The sequence below is a fragment of the Prionailurus viverrinus genome, chromosome D4 (genome assembly GCF_022837055.1).
Source record: "Prionailurus viverrinus isolate Anna chromosome D4, UM_Priviv_1.0, whole genome shotgun sequence".
NCBI classification, from domain to species: Eukaryota; Metazoa; Chordata; class Mammalia; order Carnivora; family Felidae; genus Prionailurus; species Prionailurus viverrinus.
In genome coordinates, this window is record NC_062573.1 from 7,573,946 (window position 1) to 7,589,062 (window position 15,117).

The following is a 15,117-nucleotide window of genomic DNA, read 5'->3' on the forward strand; positions in this document are numbered from 1 at the left end:
CCCTCTCTCTCTCTCTTCCCCTCTCCTGCTTGCTCTGTCTCTCAAAATAAATAAAAATAAACTAAAAAGAAATAAAAAATAAAAAAGTTTGAGTGAAAATACTCAGTAAGTTGAATCATATCTTAAGTACATAAAGAGGAATATTTAAAAGAACCCATTCAGGAAATTTTTGGTAAAAGAACATTTTTTTATTTTTTCACTTTAAAGTTCACATCCAATATTCTAACTCATCTTTTCCTTTTTTTTTTTGGTAAAGTAAACTCTATGCCCAAAGTGGGACTTGAATTGAATTCACGACCCTGAGATGAAGAACCACATGATTCTACTGACTAAGCCAACCAGACACCCCTAATTCATCTTTTCCTTTAGGATTTTATGTTTGGGGTTTCTAAATTTTAATCTAGATTTCATGACCCTCATGTTATAGGGTTATTAATGATATTGTCAGAGCATTTAAGAGTTGAACAGAGTTTCTAATAATGACAATTTTTTTTTCTTGTAGTAAAAGTTAGAATTTATTCATTGGATGAAGACTTAAAGCCATTACAAAGAGAAGTTGCCATAACTTTTATAGTGAGTATGCCTTTAATTTAAATCAAATTTTAACCTTGGCATTTTCATTATATGAATAGTTTTCCTTACTATAACACAAGTCAAATGTGGCATTAATTTATTCAGTATTGTATAGCGGCAGGCATTTATTTAGCACCTGTTGTGGGTGCAACCTGGTAATCTTATGCTTCTTTTATCCTGATTGCTAATTTTTGTGTATAAATTAAATAGTGAAATATATTTTATATGGCCCCATTAAAAAACACCCTTTAGTGACTCCATCTCCAAAGTGGATGTAGTTAATTAGTTTGTATCCTCTTGCTATCTGTGAAGAAGCAGGGGCAGATGTAGTGAGGGTTCTAGAAGTATAAATTGCGGTACCTTGAGATGTGCATGGCATGCAGTATATCATTACAACAGTCTTATGCAATCAACATAATTATTTCCTTTTTATGGAAGAAAGGGCTGAGGGTTAAAGAAGTTAAGTAACCACTGAGATCATACTGATACTAATGAGTTGAATCAGGATTCAAACCCAGGTCTGTCTGTCTCCAGAACCTTAGCACTTAGCTCTCTTGATTTGTTTGGGGGATTATGGGATGTGTCTTTCTGTGGATATTTGAGTTTAGCCAACCTGACAAGCATACATAATATGGTAAACCAAGTAAAGGATAATGTATTGTCAATAACAGGCCAGCTCGAACAGGAGGCAAAGCTAGAGACGATTACTAAATTATTCTAGAGGGACTTCTGAAAGGACAAAGCCTGGTCCTGCGCTGGTTTTAATGGAAACCGTGGAGAGGGTTTGATAGAAGTGGGATGATGTCTCAGATGTCATGGAGCCAGGAAGAAGCACAATGTGGAGATGACCACGACAGTGGCTTGGCCACAGCAGACTGACCCAGAAACACTTTAGGGAGAGACAGTGACCACAATGAAGCATTATTTTACATTTGGGGACTTGCGGGGGGACAGACAGACTCAAGTGAACCTGTTGAGATTCTTCACAAATCCCATCATTCTCTTGTCAGAGGTCCCCCTGGAGGTAAGACATTGAACAGGTAGAGGCTGTGTAGAGGCATGCTTTGGCATGCCCTGATGTGTTCAGGTTTGATCTTGAAGAAACATGGAGCCAAAGAAGCCTTGTGCGCATGGCACAAAATTATGAAAATAGTGTTTGAAGATTATCCACAAGTCCTGTTCAGGAAGAAGGGTGGTGGAAAAAAAGCCTTGCTGGGAGTTGCTTAATGTATCTTAAATATTTACTATACTACTTACACACCTGTTCAAAATATGGTTTTGTGCCTTAGAAGTTAGTCTTTGTTAACAAGCCTGACCAGGTGTCATCACCTCAATGCCAGGCCAACATTGCATGTGCTTAATTTCAACAAAGTTCCTTACCATTTACTGAATATTTCTGTAAGACTGTCAACCGCATGTCATGTTTATGTGTAACTTCTGTATTTATAGTTGTTTTAAAAAATAAAACTTGTTTTTCTTTTCACTCAAAGGATCCAGCAGGGTCAGAAGTTGCCATGGTAGGAGAAAAAAATTATACTGGAATTATCACTTTTCCTGACTTCAAGATTCCAGTTAATCCTAAGTATTTTATTTTATTTTATTTTATTTTATTTTATTTTATTTTATGCAGGTAATGGTTTTTTTTTTATTGAATAATTGATCTGTGTAGTTGCTGAGACCACTATGTACAGACATAAGAGAAGGTGTTTTATTTCTTGGTATCTTCTTACATGAAAGTGAAGGGCAATGTGTTTAAAAACAAGTGGATTTTCATGAAATCCTAAGAATTTTAACTTATTTTGGGGTAAAGTTGTTTCTCTTAAAAGCAGTGGAGGTGTCTGGGGTAATTGAACAGTCTGTGGAACCATTTACATGTGACTGAAAGGTGCTGATGTACACAAAGATTTGTTCTGGCTATCCTTATCAGGCCCTATTGAGTATCCTTCCAACAGAAAGGAAGGTGGAGCCTGCTTGGGCTCTTGTGCATTGAGGCAGGGGGCCTGATGTAGTAATGCCAGCTGTAAGCACAAAGCTAGTCTGCTGTATTCAGTTCAGTGAGCACCTTTTACAACAAAGTCCAGGCAGTAGACACTATGGGAGACAGACCCTACCCCCTAAATGCTGAGAGTACAACAGAAGAAAGAAAAAAAAAATGTACAAAAGGAAGATGTCCACTAACATGTGTTTAATATTCTATAGTGGATTTGGAATTTTCTCTGACATTTATTCCCAGAACTTGGAAGATATTTTGAGATCCAATTTGAGAGTTACATTGCATAACGTCTTGAAAATGTAACACCTCAAAGCGGTATTTTACTGCAGTAAAAGAACTGACATTTATGGATCCTCTACTGTGTACCAAGCACTCTGCTAAGTTCTTTCTTATTGCCATTTTCAAGATAAAGAAATTAAGGCTCAGATAAATGTTTAGGCTTGTTCAAAACCACCCGACTTTAAATGGTGGACCTGAAATGGGAACCCAGATCTCTCTGGCCAGGTTCATCCGTACTCTTTCCTTCTACCACACTGTCCCTCTAAAAGGAATTTCACTCTGGCCTCAGTTGTAAAATTTTCAAACCTATATATTTGTACCATTTTGATAAGTTTCACCTGATCAAATGGTCCTAGAAGCGTACCCTTGACTTTCTGGCATGTTATATAGTGTAACATATATTAATATGTTTAAACTTTAAGCTTGGTTCATCAAATGAAAAAACAGTGCCTTTAAATGAAAAACATTTTCTAGCTAAATACTATGATATACTAGAGAGTGAGTCAGTAATATGAAAATAAATTTCAGTATATTTACAACTCCACCCAAAATGCATATTTTTGTTTATAATTTTAAAATGTCTTTCAAAAATAGTATATTAATTAGGTGGTGCATAAATCTGAAACTGCTGTCAGGGTTGTCTAAACATGAAGTTGTGGTCAAGGGTTTTGGAACCAGAGTAACAAAGTTTGAATCCCAGTCCCACCACCTACTAGCTCTGTGTCCCTGAGTAAGTTACTTCACCTCTGTGAGCCTCATTTCTCTGATGATAAAATGGGGATAATAATATAACTTGTTCTATGGTATTTTTTGAGGATTGAATGAGTTAATACTTGTAAAGCTCTTAAAACAGTGTTTGGCCTATACTAAGTGCTCATTTGAATGTTACCTACAGTCATTGGATGAGTTAGAGATACATTACTTGGTGATACTTAAAGTTTTAAATGTATTTCTTTCACAGATACGGTTCATGGACAATTAAAGCTAAATACAAAGAGGACTTCACAACAACAGCAGTTGCAACGTTTGAAGTTAAAAGCCATGGTAATTTCTCATAAGTTACTGAGATTTCCAATGTGTATTTTTGAAAACTGTTCTCAATGATTTCATAGACTAAAGACTCATTAAAGAATAAATACAGAGCAGTGAGGAGTGGTAGACAGAAGTGGACTGGGGGACAGAAGGCCAAAGACCTGGGGCTCTTAGTGTGGCTCACCTCAATTCGGTCACTGAACGCTCTGAACCTTGTTCCCTCGTCGTCATTCTGCAGAGAATCAAGTCCTGTAAGGAGGTAGGATTAGATAATGTTCTTGCAAGAAACATGGTTCTCTGACACTCTTAGGGATCATCTAGTCTGACCCCCTTGTCTGAAAATGAGGCCGGGTGAGGAGGGTCAGGCCCAGAGAAATGGGAAGACTGGTCTAGGTTTCACAACCACTTTGTCCAGGCCGACAAGGAGAATGGCACCTCTGACTTAGCCAGTGCTCCTTCCCATCAGCCGTAAAAATCAATGCTGTGTTAGGAAAATTACAATGTTTAGAAAAAAAATAAAGTATAACTTACTTTGGAAATATTATTGTACTAATAACTAACTTATTAATAATTCCTTCTGTTCATTTCTCATAGGGGCTAGATTATTAATTTGTATGCTCTTATGTAAATTTCTTTTTTTTTTTTAAATATGAAATTTATTGTCAAATTGGTTTCCATACAACACCAGTGCTCACTCATCCCAACAGGTGCCCTCCTCAATACCCATCACCCACCCACCCCTCCCTCCCACCCTCCATAAACCCTCAGTTTGTTCTCAGTTTTTAGGAGTCTCTTATGTTTTGGCTCCCTCCCTCTCTAACCATTTTTTTTTTCCTTCCCCTCCCCCATGGTCTTCTGTTAAGTTTCTCAGGATCCACATAGGAGTGAAAACATATGTAATCTGTCCTTCTCTGTATGACTTATTTCACTTAACGTAACAGTCTCCAGTTCCATCCACGTTGCTACAAAAGGCCATACTTCATTCTTTCTCATTGCCACGTAGTATTCCATTGTGTATATAAACCACAATTTCTTTATCCATTCATCAGTTGATGGACACTTAGGCTCTTTCCATAATTTAGCTATTGTTGAGAGTGCTGCTATAAACATTGGGGTACAAGTGCCCCTATGCATCAGTACTCCTGTATCCCTTGGTTAATTCCTAGCAGTGCTATTGCTGGGGTAGGTCTATTTTTAATTTTCTGAGGAACCTCCACACTGTTTTCCAGAGTGGCTGCACCAATTTGCATTCCCACCAACAGTGCAAGAGGGTTCCCATTTCTCCACATCCTCTCCAGCATCTTTAGTCTCCTGATTTGTTCATTTTGGCCACTCTGACTGGCGTGAGGTGATATCTGAGTGTGGTTTTGATTTGTATTTCCCTGATGAGGAGCGACGTTGAGCATCTTTTCATGTGCCTGTTGGCCATCCAGATGTCTTGTTTAGAGAAGTGTCTATTCATGTTTTCTGCCCATTTCTTCACTGGATTATTTGTTTTCGGGTGTGGAGTTTGGTGAGCTCTTTATAGATTTTGGATACTAGCTCTTTGTCCAATATGTCATTTGCAAATATCTTTTCCCATTCTGTTGGTTGCCTTTTAATTTTGTTGATTGTTTCCTTTGCAGGGCAGAAGCTTTTTATCTTCATGAGGTCCCAATAGTTCATTTTTCTTTTAATTCCCTTGCCTTTGGGGATGTGTCAAGTAAGAAGTTGCTGCGGCTGAGGTCAGAGAGGTTTTTCCCTGCTTTCTCCTCTAGGGTTTTGATGGTTTCCTGTCTCACATTCAGGTTTGTTTTTGAGTTTGTTTTTGTGAATGGTGTAAGAAAGTGGTCTAGTTTCATCTTTCTGCATGTTGCTGTCCAGTTCTCCCAGCACCATTTGTTAAAAAGACTGTCTTTTTTCCACTGGATATTCTTTCCTGCTTTGTCAAAGATTAGTTGGCCATATTTTTATGGGTCTAGCTCTGGGGTTTCTGTTCTATTCCATTGGTCTATGTGTCTGTTTTTGTGCCGATACCATGCTGTCTTGATGATGACAGCTTTGTAGTAGAGGCTAAAGTCTGGGATTGGGATACCTCCTGCTTTGGTCTTCTTCAAAATTACTTTGGCTATTCAGGGCCTTTTGTGGTTCCATACAAATTTTAGAATTGCTTGTTCTAGCTTCAAGAAGAATGCTGGTGCAATTTTGATTGGGATTGCATTCAATGTGTAGATTGCTTTGGGTAATATTGACATTTTAACAATATTTGTTCTTCCAATCCACGAGCACGGAATGTTTTTCCATTTCTTTATATCTTCTTCAATTTCCTTCATAAGCTTTCTATAGTTTTCAGCATATAGATCTTTTACATCTTTGGTTAGGTTTATTCCTGGGTATTTTATGCTTCTTGGTGCAATTGTGAATGGGATCAGTTTCTTTATTTGTCTTTCTGTTGCTTCATTATTAGTGTATAAGAATGCAACTGATTTCTGTACATTGATTTTGTATCCTGTAACTTTGCTAAATTCATGTATCAGTTCTAGCAGACTTTTGGTGGAGTCTATCGGATTTTCCGTGTATAATATCATGTCATCTACAAAAAGTGAAAGCTTCATCTTTGCCAATTTTGATGCCTTTGATTTCCTTTTGTTGTCTGATTGCTGATGCTAGAACTTCCAACACTATGTTAAACAACAGAGGTGAGAATGGACATCCCTGTCGTGTTCCTGATTTCAGGGAGAAAGCTCTCAGTTTTTCCCCATTGAGGATGATATTAGCTGTGGGCTTTTCATAAATGGCTTTTATGATGTTTAAGTATGTTCCTTCTATCCCGACTTTCTTGAGGGTTTTTATTAAGAAAGGATGCTTTATTTTGTCAAATGCTTTTTCTGCATCGATTACAGGATCATATGGTTCTTATCTTTTCTTTTATTAATGTGATGTATCACATTGATTGATTTGTGAGTGTTGAACCAGCTTTGCAGCCCAGGAATGAATCCCACTTGATCATGGTGAATAATTCTTTTTATATGCTGTTGAATTAGATTTGCTAGTATCTTATTGAGAATTTTTACACCCATATTCATCAGGGATATTGGCCTGTAGTTCTCTTTTTTTACTGGGTCTCTGTCTGGTTTAGGAATCAAAGGAATGCTGGCTTCATAGAATGAATCTGGAAGTTTTCCTTCCCTTTCTATTTTTTGGAATAGCTTGAGAAGGATAGGTATTATATCTGCTTTAAATGTCTGGTAGAATTCCCCTGGGAAGCCATCTGGTCCTGGACTCTTATTTGTTGGGAGATTTTTGATAACTGATTCAATTTCTTCACTGGTTATGGGTCTGTTCAAGCTTTCTATTTCTTCCTGTTTGAGTTTTGGAAGTGTGTGGGTGTTTAGGAATTTGTCCATTTCTTCCAGGTTGTCCAGTTTGTTGGCATATAATTTTTCATAGTATTCCCTGATAATTGCTTGTATTTCTAAGGGATTGGTTGTAATAATTCCATTTTCATTCATGATTTTATCTATTTGGGTCATCTCCCTTTTCTTTTTGAGAAGCCTGGCTAGAGGTTTATCAATTTTATTTATTTTTTCAAAAAAACAACTCTTGGTTTCATTGACTATAAATTTCTTACTCAACTACTTAAACCATGTTCTCTGCTTACCAGCTTGAGGAGGAGACAGAAAGGTATTTTTAATTAGGAGAGAAGAACAATCCCATGTAAAAATTTGAATTATTAAACATGCTAAAACCACAGCAACAGAATATCCTCTGAAGCAATTAAACTGAATTTTAGAGTTGCTTTGTTGACACTCTTAGACGCTGTTCATATTTACAAAGTCCTTGCTCTATCTTTTCACTACCAGAGGGCATTTTTCTCTGACACAAAAAAGCAGCCAGTGGGAGCCTGGGTGGGTCAGTTGGTTGACCTTCCCACTCTTGATCTTGGCTCAGGTCATGATCTCATGGTTTGTGGGTTCCAGCCCTGTGTCAGACTCCGTGCTGCTTGCGATTCTTTCTCCTTCTCTCTCTGAGCTTCTCCTGCTCATGCATGCTCTCTCACTCTCTCTCAAAGTAAATTAACAACAACAACAAAAAAAAGGCAGGCAGAACGTGAGACACTTGATTTGCCCTTCTGCAGCCAGCCCCTCCCAATTTGTCCTGGTCACCATGGAGCCAAGTCTCCCTTCTCTCTGAAAGGCAGCTTCTCCAATCGCTTCTCGGCCTTTTGGCTAAGATCAAGTGTGAAAGGCAGCTTCTCCTTTTGGGTTAAGCAGTCTGCAGAGCAGTGCATAAGTAGGATTGTGAAACCTAACGTTACTCCTTGAATGGGCAGAAGTGAAAGACATAGTCCTGTAAGCAGTCAAAAAGGATTCTTTGTGAGTTATAGCCTCAAAGAGCTGCACAGTCTAAAACTTCCCTTTGTTCTAAATCTCATTTTTGTAAGAAAGTTATTTTCTAAAGCTAATAACTGGAAGATGCCTTTCCTGAGAGTTGAAGATTTACACTTACATTTTGGACACTGAATAGAAAAGAAGAGTCAAACACTAGATGCTAAAGGAGCAAAGAATTTCCAATTTAATAAACATTTATCAAACCCTATATGAAAGGTACTTGGGGCAAAGGTTTATACAGGTTAATAAGATCAGGGCTTGTCCTCGTGGAGCTCATACTTTGATAGCAACACATGTGCTTTAATAAGGGCATCACTGCTAGAGCAGAAAGATGAGATTGATCCCTGATTTGAGGATAAAGAAGCTTCAGAAGCTTGATGATTGTCATAAAGAAGGATGGCTGTGTGACTGATACTGTTAAGTCCCATTGTACCGAAAAGTTTCTTGTTTGAAACATAGTTTAAATTGTATATCTTTTTTTTTTTGCCTAGATTTACATTCAGTGAAACCACACTTCTTTATCTTAGTAGAACCAGAAAATTACTTCATTAGCCATAAAAATTTTGAGGACTTCAAGATTACTATAAAAGCTAGGTAAGAAAATAACTATTTTCAGATTAATGTAGCCCCTGAATGTGAAGCAGCTTTAATTTCAAGAGTCAAAATTGACTGATTAGTAGTGCTTGCCTGAGGTCCTATGTTGAAAAAGACTTTGAGGTTCAATGTAAAAAATACTGTGATTAATAATATCTAATAGCTGTGGGAAGTGGATTCAAGGAGAATTGCCTGAAGTATATTGGCTGAGTTCAGTCTTGTAGTTATTCTACAGTGTTGTAAGCAAAGAACCCTAAAGATTGAAGTCATGGTGACTATTCGGGTGACTGTAACTGGTTAGGTATTAAAAATATGATATAAAAACCATTCAGTTCTTTATATTCATGACCTCATTAATATTAATTGATCATACAACTTAATTATCAAAAGCAGTTCTAGAACAGATTGAAAATGCTCAGAAGTCATACTTGGCAGATGAGCTAATGAGAACACAGACTTGCCTGTTTTATATTTAAATAGGGAAAGTTTGTGTTTTTCATGGACTCAAAGGCAAATATTGGGCTAAACTGAAAATGACACGTCTCCAGGTTGGATGTGATATTGCCCCTTTGGCTAAAAGGAGCACTGGGGAGTGGCTCCCTGTTGTTGCCACACCATGCCACAGTCATGGAAGAAGGTGGCTCTTTACAAAGAGACCTGGGTCCTAAGCTCACTTCTCCATGAACTTGCTGTGAATTTAAAACCGTGGGAAGTTGAGCAAGTTTGTTTTATCCCCCTGGGAACCAATTTCATCATCTGTCAATGGAAATAAAAACACTTACTTTCCCCTGCACCTGCAGAGTGTAACAATGAGATGTACTACTGTGTACACGGTTCAAGAGTACAAAGCAAATTTCGCATTTTATCTGTATGTCATTACTATAACTGCTTTATCAAAAAGCAATTAATTATATTCCGTTTTGACAGATATTCTTATAGTGAGAATGTAACAGAGGCTAAAGTTTCTGTCTTTTTTGGGATAAGAGAAGATTTACATGGGAGTGGAAAAGAAATGATGCATGAAGCAACACAGAAGACAGAGGTAAAGAGAGATTGAGCTACCTTCACAGTCATGGAGAACTGAGGCAGTTCACCAGCACATGGAGACCGAAAGTGGGCTTTCACCCTCAAGAGTCCACAGAATTAAACAGAAGAGAACAAAACAAAACCAATAGAACTTCGGGCTTTGAGAAGTTCCACTGGTGAAAGCAGATAAGCTACAGAGATATTTGTCTTCAATCTGGAGAAGGTTCCATCAGATAGACAGTAGTACCCAAATTCTAGCCTCAGATTCTGAATAGGATGAGACGTGATGTTGAATCAGAGATGTTCCATCTCTGATCCTGCAATATGGCCTGAAGCTTCAGGCTTGAAAGAAATGACCTGAATATTAATCAGTTATAAGTATAGAATCAAGCTTATACTTTGTATTACCACAAGTTGTAACTACAATGTCATTGTCAGGTGAAGATTTTGCAGGCTGGTAAAAGAATTTGTTATTCCCTCTCAATGAATTCTTCTCTAATATTATAACTTCTACCTTCTTGTTCCCCTTAAAAAATCAGCTGATTGATGGAGTTGCACAAATTAATTTTAATACTTCAAGGGCAATTAAGAAACTGTCATATAAAAGTCTAGAAGATTTAAATAACAAGTATCTTAATATTTTTGTGGAAGTACAAGAAAGTACAGGTGAGTTCTTAAACTAATCTATCAAATTCATTTCTCACAGTTCTTGTTACAAAGTTTGAATAGAAATCTGCAGCTTATTACTAGTGCATTTTGGGGAAGTGCCTTTGCCAGATGAGCTCCACCAAAATACATGTCCACCAGCTCTGTGCAAGGGAAATGCTCATGAAAGTGATGACACCCTACTCCCACATGCTAAGGATAGACTTTTATGTTTCAAAAAGAATAGAACGATGGTACCAGAAAATTTTACTTGCAACAATTATTCACATTATGAAAGCATCCCTGAGTCATTTGTGTGCTTGCTTACCTATTCTTAAACATTTTACACATATCTTATACCATACTACCTGGTATTTGTTTGGATGTTGCCTTGGAAATGAGAACCATCCACTTTACATGTGAGTGCCTCTTCTAACAGGATTATTGACTCCTCGAGGGCATGAGGCCCTGCTCAGTTATTTTAAGTTAAAAATGGGATAAATAATCTGACAAGTGGTCTGGAACAGGAGAACACTATCTGAAACTGGTGAATGGGCGTCTTCCCAACCTCCTGCAAACTGTGCTTTACTGGTCATGGAGTGGCCAGGTTCTTCTAGGGCGACCATAACAATCATCGAGACTTGGGTTAATAACTGTGTGTGAAATGACCAAGGAATGAATGGATAGCTTGTCCTTATCCAAATAAAGAAATGCAGAGGGATGGAGTGGGTACCCGTGCAGGTCTATGTACTACAATGTAGAACTTGCCAAATTCTAAGTGACACATTTTATTACCTTAGGTACATTCTTCCAAGAAACCAAAGTGACTGATATCAAATACGTCCTCTTACCTTACACACTGGATTTGGTTGCTACTCCTCTTTTCCTGAAGCCTGGAATTCAATACTGCATCAAGGTTAGATGATTAGAAAATCTAATATGGTGGATTTTATGGTCTGTGGGAGGACAGAGGAAAAGGATGTCTGATAGATCTTGCTTCTCTGTGACCTTCAGTACAGACACATGAATAGAGGGTGAGGAACAGACAAGGCAATGACGAATGCTGTGAGGAAAACAATGGTCTTGATCCAGACGTGGTAATAATTTCTTCCAACCTATGGCTTATGGGGCACATGGAGAAGTGCTCTGTTCTTATTAAATGTTCAATAACTGTACACTGATTGAATGTAATTCATATCATATATGCCTGGAGTGGTTAAAACATGACCTTAAGAGAACCCCATTTGCTGAATTAAATCCTACAAAGTTTGTGCTTGGGACTGAAGGAGGGGATTATTTTGGGGGTTTTCTTTTCGTAAAGAATCAATGTCAACCAATGAAATGGATTTGGTCAACAGGTACAGGTGAAGGATGCCTCTACCCATTTCGTAGGAGGGATTGCGGTAATCTTGAAAGCAAAAACAGTTGGTAAAACTCAGGAGAAGAGAGAACTGGATCCAATAAAAAGCACAACAAATTACAATGATGGAGTAGCTTCGTTTGTGGTTAACATTCCCTCTGATGTGACAACGCTGGAGTTTAATGTGAGCTGAATTCTCATTTGTTGTATTTTCAAATGTCGCCTCAGTCTGTGTCATAGTGAGTATACAGGAAAGATACATGAGATTTTATGCATAAATCTAGTGAACAACTCAGACATTTGACTTATAGGCACAGGCAATAACATGTAGTGTACTGAACATTCCATAAAGGGTGTGAATCTGTCAATTTTGTAATTAGGAAATAATTTTTTCTTATGCTAAACAAAATACTACTCAAATCTAGAAAGTTTAGAAAAAGAATTGCCAGGAGGATACAAGAATACAGTCTTCTCTTGTCCAGTATTTCCAGCTATCATCTCTCCCTCAGTTCCCATGCTAATTCTGCTAAAGAACAGCCTACATTCTTCTCCCCGTTCCATACCTCCTCAGGCTGCTGAGATCTGGCTTCTGCCCCCACCATATCATTGAAACTGCTCTCACCAAAGATATCCATCAGCCATTTGCTATGACCACTGGATAGTTTTTAGTTCTTGTCTTTCTTCCATCTCTAAGACATTTGGTGTGATTGACCATTGTCTTTTTCTTTAAACAATGTTATGGCCTCTGTGATGCCACATTTTCTTCTTTCTTATTTTTCTTCTTTGCTTCCTTCTTTATAGCCTCCATTTTGGACTAATAATCCTTAGTTTGCCCTCTAAGTGGAAGTGATCCTTAGGGTTCTGTTCAGACCTTCCTTTCTTCTTATGTGACACATTTTTTATTTGACATATTTCCTCTGTCATTCCATCTGCTCTCATACCTTGTGCTGAAGACTCATCCTACAAGATTCCTACAGACACCATTTTCACCATATTTTTTTCTTGGATATTTCAAAGAAGCTAAACATTGCTTTGTCTAAAACTGAGGACCACTACCAACCTCAAACCTAGACCTCCTCCCAGTGCCCTGTTCGGAGAATGGCCCCACAGCAAACCAGTTCCTCGCTCTCCTCCCACTCTCTTTACTGAGGCAAAGGGGGTGGAGTGATCTTTCTGAGACACAAATAGGACCTCAATTGACCTTATCCTTGCTCCCTTCTCCAAACTCATTGCTTGCCACTGTTCCTATGGCTCCTCAAACTCCAGCTTCACTGGAAAGTTTGCAGCCCCCTAACACCCAGTGCTCTGTTGCCACAAGGCCTTTGTAACCCTACCTGGACTCTCCAACCCCATTTCTCTGATTCCCTTGCTCCTACTTATTTGGGGGTCAGCTTTTAAATCGTGTCCTGCAAGAAGCCTTCTCTAAGTACCCTGCGCTAATCAGGGTAGGTATCCTTTACTCTCTGAAAGCCTCAAGTTTTCAAATTTCTTAAGGGCAAGAGCTATGTCTATACTGTTCACCGTTGTGTCCCCAACAACTAGCATAGTTCCTGACACATGTTAGGGACCACTAAACATTGATTGGCTGAATGTATATCTATTTCCAAACCTAAACAAGGGCCAAATGTTATAGTCTCCCTTTCCTCTAATAGCATGAACCATTTTTCCTTTACACGTGTTATCAAATTACCTTCCCCAGCAAATGACATCTAATTCTTCAGCTTCATGGAAAACATAAGTGGTTGTAATTTCTTGTTCAAGAACTGGCACAGCATGGCACATATATTTATAAGAGTGCCCTGTGACCCTGAACTTTACCCTCAAGAACAGATCTTGTTTACTCTCCTAAGAATTGAGATTATTCACCACCATTTCCATTCACAACCACCACCATTTCCATTCACAACCAATATCTCTATTAGCTTTTAAGACTTATTGATCTCACGGTTCATGGGTTCGGGCCCCATGTCTGGCTCTGTGATGACAACTCAGAGCCTGGAGCCTGCTTCAGATTCTGTGTCTCCCTCTTTCTCTGCCCCTCCCCAACTCACTTGCACTCACACATTCTCTCTCTCTCTCTCTCTCTCTCTCTCTCTCTCTCTCTCTCTCAAAAATAAATATTAAAAAATTTTATAAAAAGAATTATTGCTACATCCCTTCTCATATTTTCCCCCTCTCCAAATTCCTAGTTCCTGCCAACCTGTGGCAGAAGGAAATGAGTCAGTAAGCTGGCATGTCATTTAAGAAAGAGAGCCAACTTTAGATCTAAGATCTTTTCTTTGACTTCACTGCACTCTTCTACAATAGCCTAGATTTTCATAGTTAACTTTATTATTTTTAAAATTAACATCCTTTTCTGTAATCTCTTGATAATGTGGCTTACCATGATGTTAAGGCAATAGAATACTAATTTGCCTTTTCATAAGATGTTGTGAAACTTGAGAGATGTATAAGGTATATGGATACATTCACACATGTCAAGCGCTAAAAGCCAGACCTGGCAGTAAATGGGTACTAGAAAAGTGTTAACATTTACCATCTTCATCATCATCATCACGTTAAGCCTCAGTGTTGTACTTTTTTTTGACACTGTCTTTTTAGGTCAGAACTGATGATCCAGACATTCCAGAAGAATATCAGGCCAGCAATGACTATCAAGCTGTGGCCTACTCATCACATAGCCAAAGTTTCCTTTCCCTTAGCTGGACAGACAGTCACAAGAGTTTGCTTGTGGGAGAACATCTGAGCATAACTATTACCCCTGAAAGTCCATATGTTGACAAGATTACACACTACAATTACTTGGTAAGCTCAATAATATCTTACATTCACCTAGACCCCTGCTTGCAACATTTTCTTTACTTATGCAAATAATCCTTTAAATGATTTCTCACGTGACACAAAGTAGTACCCAATTGATATTTAGTGAATGAATGGATGAACTTACATAGCACTTTATAATCTGTAAAGTACGTTCACAAACGTCCTCATAACGGAGCTCACAACACTTCTTTGAGCTCGGTGGACAATGGAACCAATTGGAGAGGTCAAATGACCTGCCATATGCACAAGTTTTTAGTGGTATGTTTAGGATTTTGTTCAAGGTCTTCTGAATCTTGGACTGATATTCTCTGCACAGCATGATGCCAAGAGTTGATCACAGCCTTCATTCAGTCCCCAGACTAGTCAGTGACCTCAGCAATGTTTCATGACCAACCAGAGCATTACCACGTTTTAGATTGCTA

The 15,117-nt window shown here is 38.2% G+C and overlaps 1 protein-coding gene across 1 annotated transcript in view; it reads left to right on the plus strand.

Moving 5' to 3' along the window:
* Positions 1 to 15,117, plus strand: part of LOC125150344 (complement C5-like) — a 42,539-nt gene that overhangs the window by 3,546 nt on the left and 23,876 nt on the right. The window contains exons 4-12 of the mRNA XM_047830140.1: positions 503 to 573; positions 2,064 to 2,155; positions 3,807 to 3,889; positions 8,739 to 8,841; positions 9,769 to 9,883; positions 10,407 to 10,533; positions 11,313 to 11,428; positions 11,871 to 12,056; positions 14,474 to 14,677. Of these exons, the coding sequence (XP_047686096.1) occupies positions 503 to 573; positions 2,064 to 2,155; positions 3,807 to 3,889; positions 8,739 to 8,841; positions 9,769 to 9,883; positions 10,407 to 10,533; positions 11,313 to 11,428; positions 11,871 to 12,056; positions 14,474 to 14,677 (1,097 nt within the window). The remainder of the gene's footprint in view (positions 1 to 502; positions 574 to 2,063; positions 2,156 to 3,806; positions 3,890 to 8,738; positions 8,842 to 9,768; positions 9,884 to 10,406; positions 10,534 to 11,312; positions 11,429 to 11,870; positions 12,057 to 14,473; positions 14,678 to 15,117) is intronic.